This window comes from Astyanax mexicanus, chromosome 12 (genome assembly GCF_023375975.1).
Source record: "Astyanax mexicanus isolate ESR-SI-001 chromosome 12, AstMex3_surface, whole genome shotgun sequence".
Lineage (NCBI taxonomy): Eukaryota > Metazoa > Chordata > Actinopteri > Characiformes > Acestrorhamphidae > Astyanax > Astyanax mexicanus.
The window spans coordinates 904,318-926,432 of record NC_064419.1 but is presented as its reverse complement, the minus strand read 5'-3'; the positions used below and the strand labels follow the sequence as shown (position 1 = coordinate 926,432).

The 22,115-nt window shown below is 36.0% G+C and overlaps 2 protein-coding genes across 2 annotated transcripts; one reads left to right on the top strand and one right to left on the bottom strand.

Moving 5' to 3' along the window:
- Positions 1 to 3: 3 nt before the first annotated feature.
- On the top strand, positions 4 to 5,233 carry mrps36 (mitochondrial ribosomal protein S36). Its single transcript, XM_007229104.4, has 5 exons — positions 4 to 139; positions 1,347 to 1,487; positions 2,539 to 2,602; positions 2,990 to 3,201; positions 4,745 to 5,233. Exons 2-5 carry the CDS (start codon positions 1,434 to 1,436, stop codon positions 4,760 to 4,762), a joined length of 348 nt encoding a protein of 115 aa, XP_007229166.1. The 5' UTR covers positions 4 to 139; positions 1,347 to 1,433; the 3' UTR covers positions 4,763 to 5,233.
- A 3,142-nt stretch (positions 5,234 to 8,375) lies between these two features.
- mier3b (mesoderm induction early response 1, family member 3 b) lies at positions 8,376 to 20,686 on the bottom strand. Its single transcript, XM_007229107.3, has 13 exons — positions 20,618 to 20,686; positions 19,303 to 19,327; positions 19,033 to 19,178; positions 18,119 to 18,253; positions 17,762 to 17,885; positions 16,920 to 16,993; positions 15,918 to 15,990; positions 15,635 to 15,783; positions 15,415 to 15,496; positions 15,145 to 15,236; positions 14,889 to 15,016; positions 14,415 to 14,566; positions 8,376 to 13,738 (listed from the first exon to the last, which is right to left on the bottom strand). The coding sequence occupies exons 1-13, from the start codon at positions 20,624 to 20,626 to the stop codon at positions 13,290 to 13,292; spliced, it is 1,638 nt and encodes a 545-aa protein (XP_007229169.3). The 5' UTR covers positions 20,627 to 20,686; the 3' UTR covers positions 8,376 to 13,289.
- Between the last annotated feature and the right edge of the window lie 1,429 nt (positions 20,687 to 22,115).

Sequence of the window (22,115 nt, the reverse complement as noted above, 5' to 3'; positions counted from 1 at the left end):
CGTATTTGCGTCCAGTCAAGAATCAAGCGACAGTATTAAAGGACAGTGCTGCTACTTCTAGGCCACCTAACAGTATTTTTGTGTTCCAGCGGAATAACAAAATTAACGACATGTTCCACAGCTATATAGCGATATTTTGGTAAGCATGGAGCTCTTTTGTTTGTGTAAAGATTAGAAAGTGTATTAGTATTTATTTAATCACGAACACAAATCTGTCATTATTAGTATTGTGAGGCTAGCTGCGCTCTATTGTATTCTTTTGGTATAATTTCACAATTCTCCAACACATTTAAATTTAAATCTAAAGTATGGCACACGTTAGCCATACTCATATGTATATAAATGTGTGGATATTTGTGGATATTCTAGCGCTCCTATATAAAATAACACAGTGTTATTTTATGTATGTTGTGTTTGGAACCACTAGTTTATATTAAATCATTACTAATAAGTCAGAAAAATTATATTTAGTTACATATGTAATAAAGCGTTACATTAAGTATACTGATCATGTGCCTGATAGTAAAGAACATTGCACAAAGGTTAATTTATTGGATGTATTAGCTAGATGTATGTTTTGATATTAAAACAACCTATGTATACATCTCAAGAATATAGAAAATCAGTGTCTCAGAAAATTGGAATATTATATAAGACTAATTGGTACTTTTGGCAGTGTGGGCAGTGTGCCAAGTCCTGCTGGAAAATGAAATCCGCATTTCCATAAAAAGTTTTCAGCAGAGGGAAGCATGAAGTACTGTAAGATTTTGCGGGAAAACAAAACTGCACTGACTTTAGACTTGATAATAAAACACAGTGGATCAACACCAGCAGATGACAGACATGACTCTCCAAACCATCACTGATCATCAGTACATTTACATTTCATTTAAAGTAAACCAAGGGAGCAGAGTCTGGAGGAAGAGTGGAGAGACGTTTCCACAATCAGTGATGGTTTGGAGAGACATGCCATCTCAATATATATCTTAATGTTTTTGTTTGTGGGTTATTTTTTATTTGTTTGTCTTGAACTCTTTAATTTTAGTTTTTGTTTATTAGCTGATCATTTGTATTAATTTGTGCTTTTACCTAAGATGATTAAATACTGTTTTTTTGTTATTATTGTTATTTTTTAATCCTTGTACTAATGTAAACCTTATTTTTTCACATATATTTTAAGTAGACTGTTATTAAGTTGTTTTTTTTTCCAGGAAGTGTTTTAGTGCAGCTAATAGAGTTTTGCTAGAAACAGTCGGGGTTTTCATTTAATCCCATACGTCACTAATAATACTAATAACTAATAATTAATAATTAATAATCAATAATAACAGCAGGCTGTGCTGCAGGTAATTGTGGGGATGGAAACAGCGCCCCCTGCAGGCCGGCGGTGAATCAGCAGCTCGTTAACCCGGACGCTGTAGCTGGAGGTCAGTATGGGAGGCAGAGTCAGCAGGGGGAACATGGCCGCTGCCAGTCGGGTCGTGCAGGTAAATATATCGCTTTTTCTTAAATTTAGCTTGAGTTTCTGATTTGTAATCAGAGCCGGAGCGCGGAGCAGCGGCGGGGTTTAACCCCGGGACTGTAGAGAGAGCTGTGGGGGAGGCTGTGAGCTTTCTGCGGGTTATTTACTGCGTGTCCTTGTCCCTCAGATACAGATCTGCTCAGACCAGCGCTATAACTCTGCTCTATAACAGTGTATTTATATTAAAACCTTATAATAATAATAATATTACAGCTCTCCTACCCAGTCTACTGCTATATACTAGCGTTTCTGTTAGAATAGCAGCAGTAAACTGCTCTGCATTTCTGAGTTCAGGCCAGAAATTGAGACCCTGTGTGTAAAAATAAACTTTAAGTCTGTGTGAGTTTATGGAGTAGTTAGTTAGTTAGCTATCAGTCTGAAATAGTTAGTTAACCTGGCTAATTGTCAGTGACTGTACACTTTAACTCGTATCAGATAACTTTTTATTTAACTAAAGGCCTGTTATAATAAATACATTAACGACTTATCATACTATAAATGGACATAACTTAATAACAATATTTTTCACAAACATATCACTGTAGGTGAAAAGAAAAAGTATGTATTTCCAAAAATGCAATGAATTACAAATGTGTTTTTTTATTAATGTTTTGTTATACTACTCTTATCATTATATCAGTGGCATTTATTGTTCTAACAATGACAATAATTTCTGGGATGATATATCATTCACAAAAAATACAAATATTATCGTGACCAGCCTGTTCCACTACATTTTGCTATACTAATTATAATAACTATAATAGTAAAAGTCATTGCTTTTGGTTAATGTGTGCATAAAGGCGTGACATATAAAAAAAAATAGAAAATTATTTTATATGTATAGATGCAGTATAGTAGTAAGGGAAAATGTAAACTTTTATTTATTATAAATAATGTGCTAAAAATGAAAACTTTTATACTTTTACTAAAGGAAATTTTACATTAACTCAAGCGCATGGTATAGGTTTTTGAACCATTATTTTAAATGTTATAATATTGCTGTATTTTTATAGGCGGTGCGACCGCATCTACCATCAATCAAGTTTCCAAATCGTCAGGGATTACCCAGGCCCAACGGTGAGCATTACATCCTGCATACACTTATTTCTTCAGTGAAATACAATAAAATAATAATAAATATTTGTCTCTCTCTCCCCTTTCTGTATTGCTCTGTGTATCTTAGTCTATCTATTTTGTTCACACATTGCCTACCTGTCTCTCTATGTTTCTTTTTCTCTCCTTGTCTGTACCTCTCTCTTGTGTTCTTTCTCTTTCTCTTTCTCTCGTACTCTCTTACTTTTGGCTCATGTTTAGGCTCTTAAAATTGTATTGGGTGCTGTATCGTAAATTTAACAGTTACCCCTTTGGCACCAGTATCAGCTGATGAGTGAACACCTTCTGCTGTGTGATTGGTAATATTTTTTCCATGTAAATTAGACTTATTGTTTTTATTTTCTTTTTCAGTCCAAGAAGCACTAAAATTGCTTGCAGTGAACCTCCCTCAGTCCTCTCCACCTGCATCCGCAGCAGCAGCACAGACAGCTACTCCTGCCCCTAGACCTGCAGCAGCGCTCAGCCGCCTGCCGGGAACACCAGACAGCATCGCTGCTGTTAAAGAGCTTCCACAGAGATACCGCCGACGACCACTCGCACTAGAGGAAATGGACTATATTCAGGTGAGTCCAGCTGGATCTGCACTGCTGCTGTTGTAATTTTGGAGGCTCATCTGATATTAAGACGGAACTGAGTTGCATTTATAATCTTGCATAAAGCACTTTTTTCTGAAAGCTTCAAGTCCGAGAGCCTAATTAAGGCATAGAAACATTACTATTAGTTTAGTAACTTTTGTCACAAGTCAGATTAAAGTGATTTTTGCATGGATTTGTGGAACTTAACCTTTTAGATTCAACCTTCAAAGCAGAGCACACTTTTTTTTTTAGCTCATTATGAGCCTCAGATTCAGTAAAGTTTCTCCAGCACTGAGGCTGGAGCAGCATTAGCATTAGTGACCAACTGCAGAGCTAGCTCTTTTACCGTTCATAGATAAGTATATGGCACTGTAGTCTGCATGTTTACTGTGTTAAAATACGCTATGTGGGATGAACCCCTACCTGTTAGCGCCCTGGCTTAACGGAACACTCATTAGCATTAGCTGCTAAAGCTAATGCTGCTGCACCCAGCCTAAGTGGAAATCTGTAAATCTAAGGTAGTAATCTGTGTAGATTCTGACAGTAACATGTTTTAGTGTTGAGCTCTGCATTGCTAAACATGGTGGTCCTTGGCTGAACATTAAACTTACAAGCTTAAACAGGCCCCAGTCAGGAAAAGAAAGTCAGTTCTAGAACTGTAAACTGTGTGGGTTCGCTGACTCACCTCTGTTACCACTTGGCTTCCCACCACCCCATCATACACTACATGCCAAATGTCATGGAACAAGAACAAGTCTCGTGTCCTATTTCAGTTTTGGCTTTGCCACGGCCAGTGTTCAGCCTCATTCTCAGTAGCTCGATCTCATTACTCTGTTTACTGTAGCTTTGTGCGATATTACCAGGTAGGGGTGGGCGATATGGCCCTAAAATAATATCACAATATTTTCTGGTATTTTAGTGATAACGATACTCTTGGCGATATGACAAAACACTGATTTCAAGAATACACTACTGCAACAAAATGAAAATTAAATTTTATTATTGCATACGATATATGATATGATATGATATGGCACACCCCTAACTGAGATATTAAAAAATACAAGAATTTTATTAGATTTGTAACAGTCAAAAGTCAATGATCCAGAATGATCATGATACTAATAATAATATTGCACTCCTCCAAATATCTCCATATATCCAGTATTAAGAAAAAAAAATGATACTGGACAGATATAAATTGTCTCTAGTAGATATATAAAGGGAAATTATGAGAACAGTGTGATTTTTTCTTTTGATAAAAACATATACAAATATTGTGATATGGCACAATGTTTATTGAGTACGATATGATATGGCACAGCCCTAGTGTGGACAATCCCAAGGTCCACTAAAAGTAATTACATATGCTGCTGTCTCATGACTGTAAATCATTGTTTTTGGCTTTTAACTCAGATATTTGAGCTGGAAATTGTGAACTGTAATTGTAACTGGTGGCTGTGATGTTAAAGAAACTGACATAAAAAAAAGTAATATTTATATTTTTTGCTTTTGTTTGCTTTCTTTGCAGCGTGGCGGCCCGGAGTGACGGTGTTTCAGCACATCTTCTTAAAGCCATTATCTGTGGAAATGGTTTATGTTGCCTAATACTTTTCCTCAGCAAGAGGACTCGCCAGATTTCACCTTACAGGAATTAAATACATTATTGTTAAAATGTACATAGAGATTATTTTGGAGCATCACTGTAACGCCGTGTGCTGGGTCTGTCTGCTCGTTAGTTCAGCTGCTCTCCGGTTTGAGTTCGGTGTGTTGTTCTTCAGTGAGCGTCTGCAGAAATTAACTTCTGGATTAAATCAGTATTTAAGCTTATTTATTCCATCACGAGCTGAGCTGCTGAGTCTAAACTGCACTACACTGATGGAACGGGACCCTTCTTTTTCTTTGCTTGTGACCCAAAAAAGAGAATTATTCAGTTTTCTGTCACTACATTCATCCTGTGCTGTTCAGAGGTGGATTCTGCAGGATGCTGTTCATCTGAATTAAACAGTAGTAATTTTGATTTCTCTGTGTGATCATTTATAGATATTAAATAAGAATTTAATGGATCTGTTTCCCAGACTGTGATTTTTTCCAGTCTATTAGTTAGAATATTTTTCTTTTAATAGAAAATCTTAATTTTAAAAAGGATTGTAGTCCAAATCTACCCTTGTGAAAAACAAGTGTAAATTAAGATAATTAAAAACATCTTAAAGTAGGTAAAGTAAATAAAAGGAAAAAAAAATATATAGTGGCATTAAATACTGCTTCAAGTGCGTTTCGATGTAGATTTACAAGCAAACTAATGCTTTTATGTTGTATTTAAATATAGCTTAATTACAATTTAAATATATTTAATGCCATAAGTTGTTCCAAAATAATACATTAAGTAGGTGTTCATTTTAATGCTAAAAGTATGTACTTTTCCATGTTAAGTATACTATTAAAAAAATATACTTAAATGAACTTTTCTTTACAAGAAAAAAAATTAGCAATGAGTAAATACAGATTATTCTGATGAATGACTAATTATTTTGATTGCCTTGTTTATAATCGATGATTAAAGAACTTTTCATTCTGATGACTCTAGCATTGTAAAAACTTGTTAAAAGATGTTTAAGAAATGCACCAAAGTGACTGCACTCCTGAACTAAGAGCTTAATGGAGGAAATAATTGTAATTGTAAAGAAGTTTAGCTCCATATTCCACACTCATCAACTCAGAGAGGAAACCTGCAACCAGCATAAATAAAAAGTAATCTACCTTTTGAACTCGACAAAAATTTAACAAAAAAAAACCCCTTAAGATTGTATAAACGTCGTCATAGTGCTGGACGATATGGCCAAAATTCATATCACGATATATTCCTTAATTTCGGTCGATACGATATAATTCCGATATCGATATAAATACTTAGAAGGCCTCAGAAAACTGCTAAGAATCCCTGCAAGGGAAATATGTACCTACTAGGGGTGGGCGATATGGCCCTAAAATAATATCACAATATTTCATGGTATTATCGCGATAACGATACTCTTGGCGATATGACAAAAAAACAAAAAACTTTTTTATTATTGTATGCGATATGATATTGCACACCTTTAAGATATTAAAAAAAAAAAAACAATAATTTCAGCAGATTTATAACAGAAGTCAATATTTGAGAATTACATGATACTAATAATAATAATGCACTCCAAATATCTCCATATATCCAGTATTAAAGTAAAATAAATGACACTTTACAGATATAATCTGTCTCTAGTAAATATTTAATAGGAAATTAGAAATGTGTGAGTTTTTCCTTTTGCTTAAAACAGCAAAAAAATTAGTACCCTGATGTGATAATTAGGGATGAGTGATGTGGCACGATATTTCAGAGTATAATATCCTGATATATGATATGGCACACCCCTAGTACCTACTACTGTCTACTTAATTTAAGTCTTTGAAACCTCCTTTCACGAAAACATTATAATACTTAAGAAATAAACAATAGTCAAGATAAATCAATGCTCAATTTTATTTGCATATAGCAAAATAAAAACATGACATCCCTATCAAACATAAGCCAATATAACTATTACCAATAAAAAATAACTTAAAATTAGGATAGAAGCAGAGCTTCTTAGTCTTTTGTAAACAAATTTAACAGATCAAAACAAAAGTGTTCCAACTAGGATAAAGAACACAAGAAGCCTTTATACACATAAAAGCAACTAAATTTCCCCGTCAAATAAACAAACCTATAGGCTTTATCAACTATAAATAACTTAGTTACAATATAAGCTACAAAAGTGCTTCAGCCAAAATACAACTCTTTATGAACATAAAAGGAACATGATATCCCCGTCAAATAAACAAACCTAAAGGATTCATAAACTTTAAATAACTTAAATAACTTACAACATAAGCTATAAAAGTGCTTCAGCCAGTATAAGGAAAATATTGTATGTAGTGGAACTGATTGAGGTGGTGGAACAGATTAGATGTTTTAACGTTACCGCTGCTGGTCGGCTCCACTCTCCGGCACAATTTGCAGCAAACTGAAGTTTAGCAGACCTTCCGAGAGTCGAACCAAATCCTCACCACTGAATTAGACCTCCCTCCTTCAATTAATCACTTGTGGAAGCGGCAGGGGCATTCATTTTGCATCAAAAATGTCCCGCGCTGGGAGCCAAGAGGACCCGCGGCTGACAAAGAGGACCCGCAACTGACCGCTGACCGAGCGGACCCGTGGGCGGACCGAGCGAACCAGAGGCGGACCGAGCGAACCCGTAGGCGGACCGAGCGGACCCGTGGCTAGGCTAGGCTCGGTTCCGTTCCGTTCCACTCCAGCGCGGAACATTTCAGATGCAAACCGAGCCTACCTTAACCTTGGATCCGCTCGTGCCGGCTCCGTTTGGCTCCAGCGCAAGGCATTTTAGATGCGTAGCGGACCCGAGCCTAGCCTAGCCTAGCCAAATCTAGCCTAGCCTAGCCTATCTGGCTACGTGCCTATGTGATTACGTCATCACGCACAGAGATAGTCCAGCTACGGAAGCTGATTGTGTTCAGCTGTGCGGCGAGCTGACGCCAGTAAATCGCATGTCCGTGACAGATCTGTAAATAATACATATCGATATACCACAAAAATGATATCACCGCTATTGAAACATTTCTTATCGCGATAAATACCGATATCGAATTATTGTCCAGGCCTACGTCGTCACATAATTCATTAATCGTTTCCAGATTAATCAGATGTGTTAACGTTAACAGAATTAGTAATGAACACAGAGAGACTTCATACTATCTCACAACTGTTTCCAGAGCTTTATTTCTGGAGGTTTAACATCAAGTAATAAAGTACAACAAAAAAAATACAAAATAATGCCTAAAACAAACCAAAACGAAAAAAAAGCAATACAATTGTATTTACATGTTATAAACAATATGTCTGAATAATTCAGTTATTCAGTTATTAAATGTTATGATTGTCTATATTTCTGGATAAACATTTATAGTATATGTTGGTCTTATTCACAAATGTGTTTTTTTTTTTTTTTTTTTTAAATCCCTTCTCTATATTTCTCCCCCATGAATGAATCTGATACGGCAAGTCTATCAAACATTTTGTTTTTTCCAGTTAAATAAAATTAAGAAACAAGCGCACACACACACACACACACACACACACACACACACACACACACCCGAAACCATTGAGAACATCTTCCAAGCAATTTTTTTTAAACATCAAAAAGTTTAAAAAGTGTCTTACGCGAATTCTATTGGTCGATACATCTTTTTAAATACATTATTATTTTCTCCAAAGATTTTACTATTTTATCCAAAATATAACATAGTGGGAAAAAAAAGACAAAAATGTATGTTTGATGCTTGATCTCTGGGGAAGGTGTCTCAGGTGGTTTATAGGTGGTGTATTTTTTAGAAAGGTTTCCAAATGCAGGTGAAACAATATTTTTTAAACCCTTTTAAAACCTTTAGTACATCGATCCTGTACTGGGTTCAATGCTGAGGCAGCTTACATTCATGTTCTAGGGCTCTAGTTCTATCTATTCTTGGTGGAAATCTGAATTTCTTTGTTTTAAGCATGTTTTTAAATAGTAAAATAAGAAGAGAAATATTCCTCTTTTAGCAGGAAAAGCGTAAACCATAATTTTAACTGTTCTTGAACTTTGTTAGTAAAAAACAACATATTCTGTGTTTGATTAGACAGCTGAGGTGTAGTTTTCACATTACCAGTAGCAGCTTCTGCAAAATATATATGAAATTTATGTAAGTATATTTGGGATGCATGTAAAAATCTGTTATCTACATATATAATAAGGAGAATAGTCTTGCTATTCATGTAATCATGTAGTGGGGCTTCCCAAAATCAAAAATCAAATCGATATCACTAAAAATGTGAGTTATGTGCCACACAACCATCTATACATCCATCAATTCCCACCCCTATATAACCTCCCCCTCCCAGTCCCACCCCCTAGAAACAACAAAAATAAAAAAGATAAAAATAAAAAGAATTTTAGTTTTTAGTGGTAATTAATTTGCAAACAGCCACATCTGGGCATGCATGGCTTTAGATGTCTCTCGTCTCTCACTGCAGCAAATTAAAAAAAGAAAAGGAAAAAAGAGAAGTATAATAAATGTTCTTTAAGGAATATAAGAAATATGAGAATAAAACAATCTGTACATATCTACACACATTATTGCCGTGAAAAACAGGAACGTTAACAGTTTTGCATCACCAACTTCCGGGAAAAGGAAAACCCGTCCAGGACATTAAAGTATAAACTCTAAATTATTCCATTTAGACGTTTGTGTTCTGGATGAACAGAAGAAAAAAGAGAAAAACAAAGGTTTCAAGTGTCGAGTTTCTAAAGCTTTCTAGCTATTTTATACATTTCGACAACTGAAAGTTTCTTCAGTTGCTCCATTTTAAAAGTCATATTTAATTCTTTTTAAGACCCGAATAGATATAATTTAAGGCCCATAAGGAGTCATAATTGAATTAATTTAATAGAAAATTGTTTTTTGTATTGGAAATCCCACTTTTTATATAATCTTTTTTAAAATTTAGTTCCACTGTGATGCAGAACATGTTAGCATGTTAGCTAGCTCTCTGCTAACTTGTAGCTAACATTAATATATTAGCAAGCTCACTGCTAAAGTTAACTCTTCTAACCTTAGTTCTCTCCCTGGTAACATTAGCTAGCTTGCTGCTAATGTTAGTTAGCTCTAAGCTAACCTTAGTTCTCTCCCCTGAAACGTTACCTAGCTAGTGGCTGATGTTAGCTAGCTCTCGGCTAACCTTAGTGCTCTCCCCGGTAACATTAGCTAGCTTGCTGCTAATGTTAGTTAGCTCCCTGGTAACATTAGCTAGCTCATCGCTTAAGTTAACTCCTCTAACCTTAGGTCTCTCCTCAGGAACGTTAGGTAGCTCGTGGCTGATGTTAGCTAGTTAGCCGCTAACCTTAGTTCTCTCGCTGGTAACATTAGCTAGTTAGCTTGCTGCTGATGTTAGCAAGCTCTCGGCTAACCTTAGTTCTTTCCCCAGTAACATAAGCTAGCTTGCTGAGTATGTTAGCTAGCTCTATGGTACCCTTAGTTCTCTCCCTGGTAATGTTAGCTAGCTTGCTGCTGATGTTAGCTAGTTCTCCGCTAACTCGCAGCTAATGTTAGTATGTGATTTTCCACCAGCATCAAACGCACCAGCTAAAAATGTTATCCTATTCTGTTTTCTCTGATTCTCTTCAGCTGCATACAGAACACAAACGTGGTGGAATAGAAGGAGGACATCTCTTAACAATGAACAATATCAAGACAGCAAGCTTAATAACAATTAAGAGGTCAAATCAGGTCAAACATTCAGAAATCTGCGGTACCTCTGGTGCAGCTACAGCAGTTCTGCATAGCTAAAGTAACACTCGATAATTACCAAAGCTATCAACTGTATCAACATCACGTTTACGAGAACTGAAGAACCGCAGAACCGCATTAGCAAACAGTTTATGGCAGAACAGTATTTATCTATACTGTGAGAAACCGATCTGTAACCGATGAGACCGTGAGCAGTGGCTTCGTATTTAAGTTGGACTTAAATCCTCCAAAGGATCATGAAGACAAAAAAGCTCTCTTTCTTGTCTTTTAACATATTTACAACTGAAATACATTAAAGATTTATATAATACTGTCGACAAACTTAAGGGGGGAATGAGCCTGGCCAAAAAAAAAAAATTCTCACTGAAAAGCATTATCTTCTTATCATCAAAATAATCATCAACCTCAAAAGTAGGGCTGCAACGATTAGTCGATATAATTGACAATGTTGATTAATTCAATTGGTCGCCTACAAAATAAAAAATTAATTGTTGACTAATTGTTCATTTGTTAATTTGCAACAGACCCGCAGATTACATATTTTCTCACTAAATATCAGAACTTTCTACATTTTAAACAACATCCAGACATTTAAATGTCTTTTAAATCTTGTGTTTAGCTGTTTCTCTGTTGTTTTTCGAGATGAAGGACATGGCAGAAATACAAATCGCTCAGTAATCAACTAATCGAAAATATAAATCATAAAATTAGTCGACTACTAAAATACTAAAAAATAATCATCATTTGCAGCCCTTTAAACAGTGAGGTCTAGAACTGCTTAAACACCAGTTATCATTCTCGCTTATTCCTCTGTAAATGTTTCTGTTGCTTTTTCTGTAATTCTGGGACATCTGCGCACAATCAGAAGTGCAATCAGCCGCATTTTAAGGTTTAGGTTTGTTTTCAAGTCACATAAGAACCCTGGCAGATATCAGATATCTGTTTTTTTAACAGTGAGGATTTCTTTTGCTCTTAAAGCTTAAACACACTTAAATCCAGCCCAACTAGAACAACCAAATCACAGCTACCACAAATTAGACGATAAGAATATGCAATTCTTCTGTAGAAAACACTAAATAATAATAATAATAATTAAGTGGCCGTCTCGGGTCAGGGTGCCAAAAAACTAAATAAAAAAAAATATTAATGCAGGCAGGATATGTTGCATGCATGCATTCACAAAGCAGAGCAATAAACAAACAAATAACAAAACAAATAACAAAAAAAAAATAAGGAAAAAGGAAACATGGAAAGCCAAAACGTTCTAAGCTCTTAGAAGTGCTCTTCATTGTTATACACGTCGCTGTTTTACTTCAAGAAATATCTCAATTTAAAGACAAAATCTTTTCTCGATATACAAAATGCTACATTTGCCAAGGCCCGGTGTCTCTCGGTTTTTGTGTAAACACTGAAAATAGTACCAGTTTAGAAAAACAACTTACAAACATTAAAATATACAAAAAAAAGTAGAAGAAGAAGAAGAAGAAGAAGTCGTCATCAACGCAGCTCCTGGCAACATTACGTTTGTAAGTTTCCGTGAGTAAATCTGCAGGGCGCCGTTATTCTATAGGGTTGAGGACTCCAGCATTTGGGTTCATCAACTGTAAATCGTCGTGGATATATGGATATTATTAAATATCTAAAAGGACCAGAAAAATAAATGGCTATTTAAACTCTTGAGAAATCAAGATTTCTTAGCTCTGTACAATAAAGACATCACTGATGTCATATTACAAAAAACAAACAAAAAAAAAGAAAATTAACAAAACAAACAAACAAAAAAAAAGTATATTAATAGATAATTAGAAAACAAACTAAGGTTCAGTCAGTGGGAATATCTGTACAGGCTGGATCGAGGGGTGTGTTTTTGTGTGTGTATGTATGTGTATATACAGAGCTCTGGAAAAAAAAAAATAAGAGACCACTTCAAAATGAATCATTTCTCTGATTTTACTATTTATAGCTATACATTTTTTGAGTAAAATGAACATTGTTATTGTATTTTATAAACTACAGATGTATAAAAGTAATGTTTTAAAAGTTTAGAAGTCAGTAAAAGCAGTGGAATAACCCTGATTTCTTGGCATCATGTTCTCCTCCACCAGTCTTACACACTGATTTTGGATAACTTTATGCTTATTACACTCCTGCTGCAAATATTTAAGCAGTTTAGCTTGGTGGTTTGATGGCTTGTGATCATCCATCTTCTTTTTGATTATATTTCAAAGTTTTGTTTGCACATGGAGTGGCATAATGTCATCCAAAAGCAGTGTGTAAAACTGGTGGAGGGGAACAAGCCAAGAAATAAGAGTAATTTCCCCAAATATTGATTATTTCTGAACTCTTAAAACTTTATGAATATGAACTTGTTTTCTTTGCATTATTTGAGGTCTGAAAGTTCTGCATCTTTTTTGTTATTTCAGTCATTTCTCATTTTCTGTAAATAAATGCTCTAAATGAGAATATTTTTATTTGTAATTTGGGAGAAATGTTGTCTGTAGTTTATAGAATAAAACAACAATGTTCATTTTACTCAAACATAAACCTATAAATAGTAAAATCAGAGAAACTGATTCAGAAACTGAAGTGCTCTCTTATTTTTTTCCAGAGCTGTATATATGTTTGTATGTATGTATGTATGTTTGTGTGTGTGTGTGAGTGTAATTGTGTGAGTGTGTGTTTGTGCACTGAGGTCAGTCAGACTGCAGTGCGGTGTGTTGGTGGTGGCGAGAGTGAGAGCTGATGAAACTGTTCGCTTCTCCTCCCGCTATGCTACTGAAGTCTGTAACGGAGACGGCCATTTTGGCTCCCGTGATGCGATGCGTGCGTCTGCCCTCGAAGTCCACGCCCAGGTTTGTGACGGCCATGTCGTTGATGAAGGTCTCGGACAGGCCCATTTTTAGGCGTTTGGAGGGACGCTCGCAGTCCTTACTGCTGCACACTCCCAGCTGACCCAGGTCCGAGCGGTAGAAGGCGGAGTCCAGCACGCCGAGGCAGCCGGAGTCGCCGGCCGCGGGGTAGCCGAGCGCCTCGTCGTGACCCAGCGCTCCGCGGTGTAAACTCTCCAGAGGGGGGAAGTAGGAGGAGTCTAAGCAGCTCATTTCTGCCGGACTGCAGACGGACGCCACGCTGTTACTCAGAGCTGAGGATGAAGACAATTTAAAATGTGGTATTAACTAGGGGTGGGCGATGTAAAATGTAAATAATAAAGCGAATAATAATAAAAATAATATCAACTTGAGATTTTCAAGCATATAAAGATCAAGCATAAACAGTTCTGATCTTGGAGAACCTTAGGACATTTTCACACCAGCACTGTTTGATCTGGTTTAAACAGACTGTGGTTGGTTTGCACTCTTAGTGAGATTGAGCTCAATTGAGCAGGTGTGAAAACTTCAACTCCAACAGGTCTCGGTCCATTCCCAAACAAACTCCGGAGCTCTGGTTCACTTGTGGTGAGAACATGATCCGGTCTCAATTCAACCCAACTATCAAACATACTCCTGTTTTTATTTGAGCTAAACTGCTGATACGGCGCAGTTTAATCTGATATATTAGTCAGATAATGCTATTTATCAAAGCTATAAACAAATGCTGTCTCTGCTGCTCCATGCTGTTTACACACTGAGCGCAGTACGTGCAGCACGTGTGGTTTACTGGTGCTCATTTTGGTGCGTTTAGGTTTATGCCTGTGTGAAACTAAACCAAACAGATTGAGAAACACTCCAAATAAACATCAACTGATCTGGACCATAGAAACTACAACCAACTACAGATATAAAAAACAACTCTAGAACATTACAGGAAGGTGAACTCACCCGTTAGATCACTAGCAGTGATGGTGTTGAGAAGACCGAGCTGCTGTTCTGCCGATACCTCCATCCTCCCTCCGGCTCCACCAGAACACACAGAAGAAGAGCTGTCCACCGCCAGGCCTTCTGCTTCATCCACGAGCCGGTCCATCAGGTCTCTGAAAAAAAGAGAGATCACCAGTGTTACATCTGCATCTGTGCAGCAGGATTATATTGTAAACGTCTACTTTGTTTAAAGGCTCTATGTCTCTGTTTACTTTCTTTTTCACATATGATATTTGTAACAGAACATTTACATTTTAATTGTTGTAGTTGTAAATCTTGCAAAATCGGCAGTGTATTAAATACTTATTTGTATTTTGTATTTATTTCTGTCAGAAGAAATTCATATAAAAAGTGTAATTTGCAGAGCCCTATTAAATCTATCTTCCCTATTTTAGGTTAATCTAAATTTCTTAAAATTAAATTTGATTTACTTACGTCACTCCTGGGTAGATACTGTATTTCTTTTTCCCAAATCGATTTTGTTGAACGAAATAGTCGAACCGTTCTGACTTTTTCCACATGTAGTAGAAGGCTACACACTCCGCAACTGTCCTCGTAGGAACCTAAAAATACAGAATGTAAAATACTTTAAAATACTTTAATCTTTTTTGTTTCTGCAGGTGCAAACAAACAAAAAACACTAGCATACAAATTAACTGAGATATAAAAAAAAATAAATAAAAGCATGTACCTTGTTTTTCTGAATTAGATGGAAGTTCTTTTCATAAATCTGAAGTGCATGTTCAAAATTTCTGCACTCTTCTTCAGACCATGGTGGCAATTCTTCAAATATAAAGAAACAGAAAGTGATAAGTTTATTTCATATCTAGTCGATTTTAAAACAGGGTTTTACCAACAATTTCTGAACCAATAGATCAAGATCGGCTAAACAGAGCAGAATGTGAACTAGTGAACTAGTGTGTAACTAGTACAAAATAAACTGGTTTAAAAAAAACCTCACCTTTTGAAGACTTGAGGTTACTACTGTAACACGCCAGGGCTTCACTCGTGTTGTAGTTACATTTTACAAGCTCATATAAAGCCTAAAAAACAGGAATTACACAAAAATTAGTCAAGAACAGGAAAACAGGAAATTTAGGAACATCTGATTTACAATCTCATTATACTCAATAAATTCTGTAAAATCAAATAAAAGGTGTGTAAACAATAGCATTACAGACCTGTTCATTGTCTTGTATGTGTCCCCTAAATGTAGAGTTTCCTGTTCCGCTGTCTGTAGACCGAGAGAGCGCCTCTCTGAGGTAGTCTTCCACCTTCTTTTCTGACAGTACATCAGGACTCCACAGCAGCTGATCCTCCTCCTCAAACACTACAAAACAAAGTTTAAAAACAGGGTTAACACGGGGTTAAAACCTCAAAGGAACAAACATTAAGAATATATTTCATTTAAAACTACAAGCAATACTGTAGAAAAGATTAAAACTGCAGAAAAAAAATACCCACCTTTATCATTGTCTGTGTAGAAACTGAGGCCTGAAGGAACCTCTGCTTGATACTGCGATCCAACCATGATTTCCTGCAAAAGAGAAAATAGATATAGAAAAAACTCATTAAAAACTCATGGATCTGACTAATTTAAGCCAAAAGTTGCAAACTCTATTTCTCTCATTTAAGAAATCAAATCATATATATATACACAGGTGCATCTTGTTACAAAAGTTACTTTATTTTAGTAATTCAGTACAAAATGTGAAACTCATATATTATATAGATGTATTACACACAGAATGATCTACTTTAGGCGTTTATTTCTTTTATTATTGATGATTATGGTTTACAGCCAATGAAAACACATAAACAAAAATCAGTGTCTCCGAAAATTAGATTATAATATAAGATCAATTGGTACTTTTGGCAGTATGGGCAGTGTGCCAAATCCTGCTGGAAAATGAAATCTGCATCTTCATAAAAACACTACAACAACAGAATCCTATGAATTCCAATGTTGCTTTATTGGTCAGTTTGCAACTTTTTGATCGTATCTGATTCAAAAATCACATTTTTGTAGAATGTGTAAAACTAACAGCAGAGTATAGACTTTAACACCACTACCCCATTAATACCACCGTTGAAATATTGCACCAACAGTCACAAAACTAAAGGAATTACACACAAACTAATGTTTTTAGAGCTTGATAAGCTATGTTTAATAATGCTTCCACCTGAAGAGCTTTACACTGCATTTCTCCATAGGGTTTAAAACTTTGATTCCAGAAAGTACATTTCATCTATCATGCCGAAATACACTTGTTTGGCTCCAAAAGCTAATTAATTGATTAGTACAATTTTTATCTGCTTTATTAGAACAAAAGCCTAATTTATAGTTTAAAATCAGTACATAAGCCTGAAAAAAATCTGGAGAGCAGGAATTAGGCTATAAATGAATGTATGACAACTAAGTTTTTTAAATTACTACAATATAATCTTGCAGTAAACTACACTGACCTTCCTCGAGTCCTCTGGACTGAGACCGTCCTCTTCTCCCTCAGACTCTTTATCACCATCATAAGTAGCACTGGCTGTAATCAGACACAAAGCACATAATTAAGGGATTATTAGCATCATAAGCAGCACTGAATGAGCTCAGACTTAACTTGTGTAATTACAAGATTATCCACATCGTAAGAACAGCTTAGATCTTACACAAAGTATGTAATAAAAGATTAGCAACTGAGCAGAATTTCATGATATCAATGTACGAGTCATTATGTTACATTAATACACTCACATAAAAGCATTTTACTTATGCAGCACTGGAAAAAAATAAGAGAGCACTTAAAATTATGGGTTTCTTTGATTTTACCAAATTGAAAACCTCTGGAATATAATCAAGAGGAAGATTGATAATCACAAACCATCAAACTTAAAAAGCTAAACTGTTTTAATTTTTGCACCAGGAGTAAAGCAGCATAAAGTTATCCAAAAGCAGTGTGTAAGACTGGTGGAGGAGAACATCATGCCAAGATGCATGAAGAAAACTATGATTAAAAACCACCAGGGTTATTCTTTTATTCCTTTATAACTTTATGAATATGAACTTGTTTTCTCGTTTTCTGTAAATAAATGCTCTAAACGAGAATATTTGTATTTGGAATTTGGGAGAAATGTTGTCTGTAGTTTATAGAATAAAACAACAATGTTCACTTTACTCAAATATAAACCTATAAATAGCAAAATCAGAGAAACTGATTCAGAATATGAAGTGCTCTCTTCATTTTTTCAGAGCTGTATTCCACAAAATAATTAAACATTTTTAACATTAATGCTTTAGTTTCTAAGTGACTTACATCTAAGAGTTCTTGGGAAGAAATCAGTGGCTTCATGAGAGGTAACAGAAGGGGTGAGGTCATCTGCTGATGATTGCGTGTCTTCCTCATAATCACCTGAAAGCAAGTCTTTGGCTATTTCCTCCTACAGAAAGGAAACAATAAATTAATTACATAAAAATATCAGTAGAATCATTAATCAGGCAAAGTTTGCAGTTATAGAAATAACCAGCTGCCTTTTGTTTATTAAATTTTATATATTAACCTAAAATGAAAAAGAAATATCTACACAAATCCATACGCTTCTGCATGCAGACACATAGCTTTCTGTTGCAAACCATTATAAGCAATTTATACACAGCACAACAAAAAAGTTACCTTATCCAGAGTCATATCAGGCAGATCATCAGCCAGTTCTCCGGAAGAGCTGTCCAAACTCGACCCTGCAGCCGTACTGACTGAAGCTTCATATCGATACATGGCCAAAAGCTCCTCCAGGGGCATATTTCCCTCCTTAAATCACAATAATACAAACATAACAGGTTACTCATCAACATTATTCAAGATACATCAACTTATTAAAAAGCCACTAAACCATAAACCACATTTTTTTCATTATTAGCTGAAATATGTTTAAGTCCTGATTAAAAATAACAAACAAAAAACATTTCCTAACCTTTAAAATAAGCTTTTATCGCTTTAATTTATTTTGTATGCAGACACTCACAATATGCAGATCAGTCAAAACCATCTGTGTCTCAACTTTATCAGAGACACACTGCTGCAGCTGCAGCTCAACCAATCAGCTCTCCCTCCTGCCCCACCTCTAAACCCATACATCAACCAGTGCCCCTCCTATTTGTTAAGCCTTTTATCAATTTGAGTTAAGGGTGGTTTGATGCTTCGCAGCATATATTTTAGTTTGTTTAACACTTAAACAAGTTACTACATGATTCCTTATGTGTTCCTTCATAGCCTGGATCACTTCAGTATTAACTAACAAGGTAGGAAAAATAAATACATTAAAAACTGAATAAGAAGATGCAGAACTACTGAAAAATTCAAACAAGATAAATAAAGCTACCATCCACTTCTTCTAAAAGCTTACTTCTCATTCAAGAGACTTAACTAGAAGTGGTCTTTACAATTTTTTTAAATGGGAAGAGTCTCCCTCTACTGGTAACAGTGTTGTGTTTACCACAGAACTAATAAAAAAAGTTTTATCATCCTTATCACAATGTGAGCAATACACAATATTCTCAAAAAGATGTATGATTAAAATGAAAATTTACCTTCTCCAGGTCTGCTAATTCTGTGCTGAAATTCTTCTCTCCCTCCAGCGACTCCTCCTCTTCTAATGTCCGTTCATCATCATACTCATGAACCAGCATCTCTGCTGTCGGGTCAAAGTCATGATCCTCCGATGACAGAGAGCCAACTGTACGAAAACGGCATGCGAGAAACAATACGCGTCAAAGATGGGCAGCACTATTCTTTTAAACTGAAAAAGCATTATTTTAAATCACTCAATATAAATAAAACAAATAAAAGACTAAACATACCAGGGCTCGAACTCCCAAGGGAAGCCTAAAAAAGACCAAAGAAAAAAAATATTTCAGGATATTTTAGCGACTATATTCTTGAGAATATGAATTTTAAGAATACACTACTGTAACAACAAACTATTGAAATATGATTAAGTATACATGTAAGCGTTTCATACATTCAGTAGACAGTAATTTACTAATGCTATGATTTTGTAAAAAATAATACGGAATCAGTGTCACAAAAAATGTAACAAAAAAAAAAAACGTAACAACAAAAATCCATCAAAAACAAACAAAGTAAGTACAGTAAATACCAAAACAAAAATTTCAAGAATATCGCAATATCACAATATGGAGGTTGCCTACATCACTCTAGTAATGATGAAGGGAAAGAACAACATCTTCCCATTCAGAGAGTGAAAGTGAAGCCAATTGTGCTTTCTCATGGCTCCAGCAGCTGATAGCAAGCTGCATGAACAGGATTCGAACCGGCAATCTCCTTCTCCTACTGGCAGCCCTTAGCCTGCTGGACCACATGAAGTCCCAAAATTATTTGTAAAAAAACAATGTTTTTTCATACCACCAAAAATATCGTTATAGCAAAAAAACACACTGTAATATTGTGATACTATTTCAGTGCCATACCGCCCACCCCTAGCTAATCGACACCGTTGATTAAACACTCTGAGCAGTAGTAAGGTTAAAACAGGCATTATCTAAGCATGAATACGGTCATTAAACAATCGTTCGCACCGTTTAAATGCTTTTGTCACAATATAAAATAACGTTTATTGCCAGAAAACTGTTGAAAATTATAAAATCTGCAGTTTAAAGAGTGTACCCGCGCAGCCCACTCCTCCTGTGAACCGAGCTCCGGGAAAAACACATAAACAAACCCTGATAGCGCGGAGTAGCGCTTTAATTTCACACTTTAAACACAACCTCCTGCCCTAATAGCGTCTTTAACACGATGACACGCCTCAGACAGAATTATAACATCCTGTTTTATGGGAGGAATATTTTAAATTAAGCGCTGTTAGCTGTTTTTTCAGCTAACAGCGCTTTTTTAGTTACCGTGTCGGTGGAGCGGTTAGCGTTAGCATAAGCTAACGGAATCCGAAGCCGAAAAGGCCTCCGGACTCCGACAGAGCGCTCACAAAAAACGCCCCGCACAACCGGTAGCACCGCAAAATCCGCCAGAAAAACAGCCCGGTCCGAAGAACAGACTGTTCTGCCCGTATATATCCCCACAGAATGTAAACGCGTCGCTGCGGAGCCGCTAAACAAACCGATTTAAAATCTGACACTTCTCCCCAGCTTTCCCTCTTACCTCCGCCATATTGGTACCTTTTGCCTCATAGGCCAGTTTGTGTCCAGTACCCGGATGGACTCAGGCAGCCAATAGGAGGCCCAGCCAGGGGTTCAGCGTCGAGTCTACTCAGCTGACTGTTCAACGTTGAATCAACGTTCATGATTTTATGGTTAAATCAACGTTTACTCAACGTTGGTGTTATTTCAGTGTTGGATTTGGTTATTTAATTTAGAAAAGTGAATCAACGTTGATATGGTAACGTTGTTTCAAACGTACGTTCAACCTCTCATAAACCATAGCAGCTCACATTTGGGGTGCTCAAAACCGTGTAAATCTATCTGTCTGTCTGTCTGTCTGTCTGTTAAAACTTATAACTTTGCAACACTTTAGCAACCACCTGGGAAACCATAGCAACAGCCTATCAACTGCATGCAACCACCTAGGAACTCCTTTGCAAACACCTGGGATATGACAGTAACTGCCTAGCAACCACTTAGCAACAACAGAGCAACCACCGCAATAATGGTTATCATTTTTTTTCATTTACTGGCTGCAAATTAGTGGAATTTTGGTGGGGTTCAAATCTTCAGATTTATAAAATTGATTTGGGTTGTATACAAAAACAAGATCTGTTTGATTGACTAATTTTACTGCTAGTGAATAACCTGAAATGTTTCTAAATCCTGTTAACTTTAATGGTACAAAAGTTAGCTGTAAGTTGCCTTATGCAGCAAAAAAACAAAACAAAACAAAAAAAAAACAGAATAAAGTACTGTACGTTTTTAAAACTAAAAGGAAAAAAAGTGTCTATGTTGTTAGCTTTGGAAATGGATGCAAAAAAAGAAATACAAATTGGGCCATACAGCATACTGCTTTTGGACGTTTAAACATTAGGGGTGCTCTAAAACTTTTGAACAGTAGTGTACAGTATTTTAATACTTCATAATCTAGAGAAACATTTGGTTTGCCTCAGTTGATGCCCTTTAAAATCTGTTATTAAATGACATCATCCACAAGGTGGCGGTGCAACACACAGCACTGAATCACCCATATCAGCTTGAAGTTGATGAGCTGGACATTCTCACAGCCTGTCACAACTCAGTGTGGTACTAGTGCACCTCAAAAAATAGAATATCATTGAAAAGTTACTTTATTTCAGTAATTCAGTTCAAAATGTTTAACTCATCCAAAGTCAGTGAAGTTTTCCCGCAAAATCTTAAAGCATCTAATGCTTGCCTCTGCTAAAAAGAAATTTTATGAAGATGTGGATTTCATTTTCCAGCAGCACTTGTTGTAAACTTGCATTGTGGCTTATCATTAGGAAGCAAATATGGGGAAGGGGATCTCCAAACTTGTGAGAAAATCATTGAAATGTTAAAAACAATTCCTCTAAGAAAGATCGGTATCACAGGGTAGAGTGGTCAGATCTTTTATGGCACTTGCTTATCATTCTCTTTAAGAGTCAGGTGCGCTCTGACTTTGGCAGATTGCTATTTTAACAGTGCAGCTTTCTGGA

Coding starts and splice junctions, on each gene's coding strand:
- mrps36 (XM_007229104.4), top strand. CDS start 1,434: ATGGGAGGCAGAGTCAGCAGGGGGAACATGGCCGCTGCCAGTCGGGTC. Junction 1,488..2,538: donor CTGCCAGTCGGGTCGTGCAG/GTAAATATATCG, acceptor GTATTTTTATAG/GCGGTGCGACCGCATCTACC. Junction 2,603..2,989: donor GGGATTACCCAGGCCCAACG/GTGAGCATTACA, acceptor TTTCTTTTTCAG/TCCAAGAAGCACTAAAATTG.
- mier3b (XM_007229107.3), bottom strand. Junction 18,254..19,032: donor AATTAGCAGACCTGGAGAAG/GTAAATTTTCAT, acceptor TTGTGATTTAAG/GAGGGAAATATGCCCCTGGA. Junction 13,739..14,414: donor CACTGCTAGTGATCTAACGG/GTGAGTTCACCT, acceptor CTTCATCCTCAG/CTCTGAGTAACAGCGTGGCG.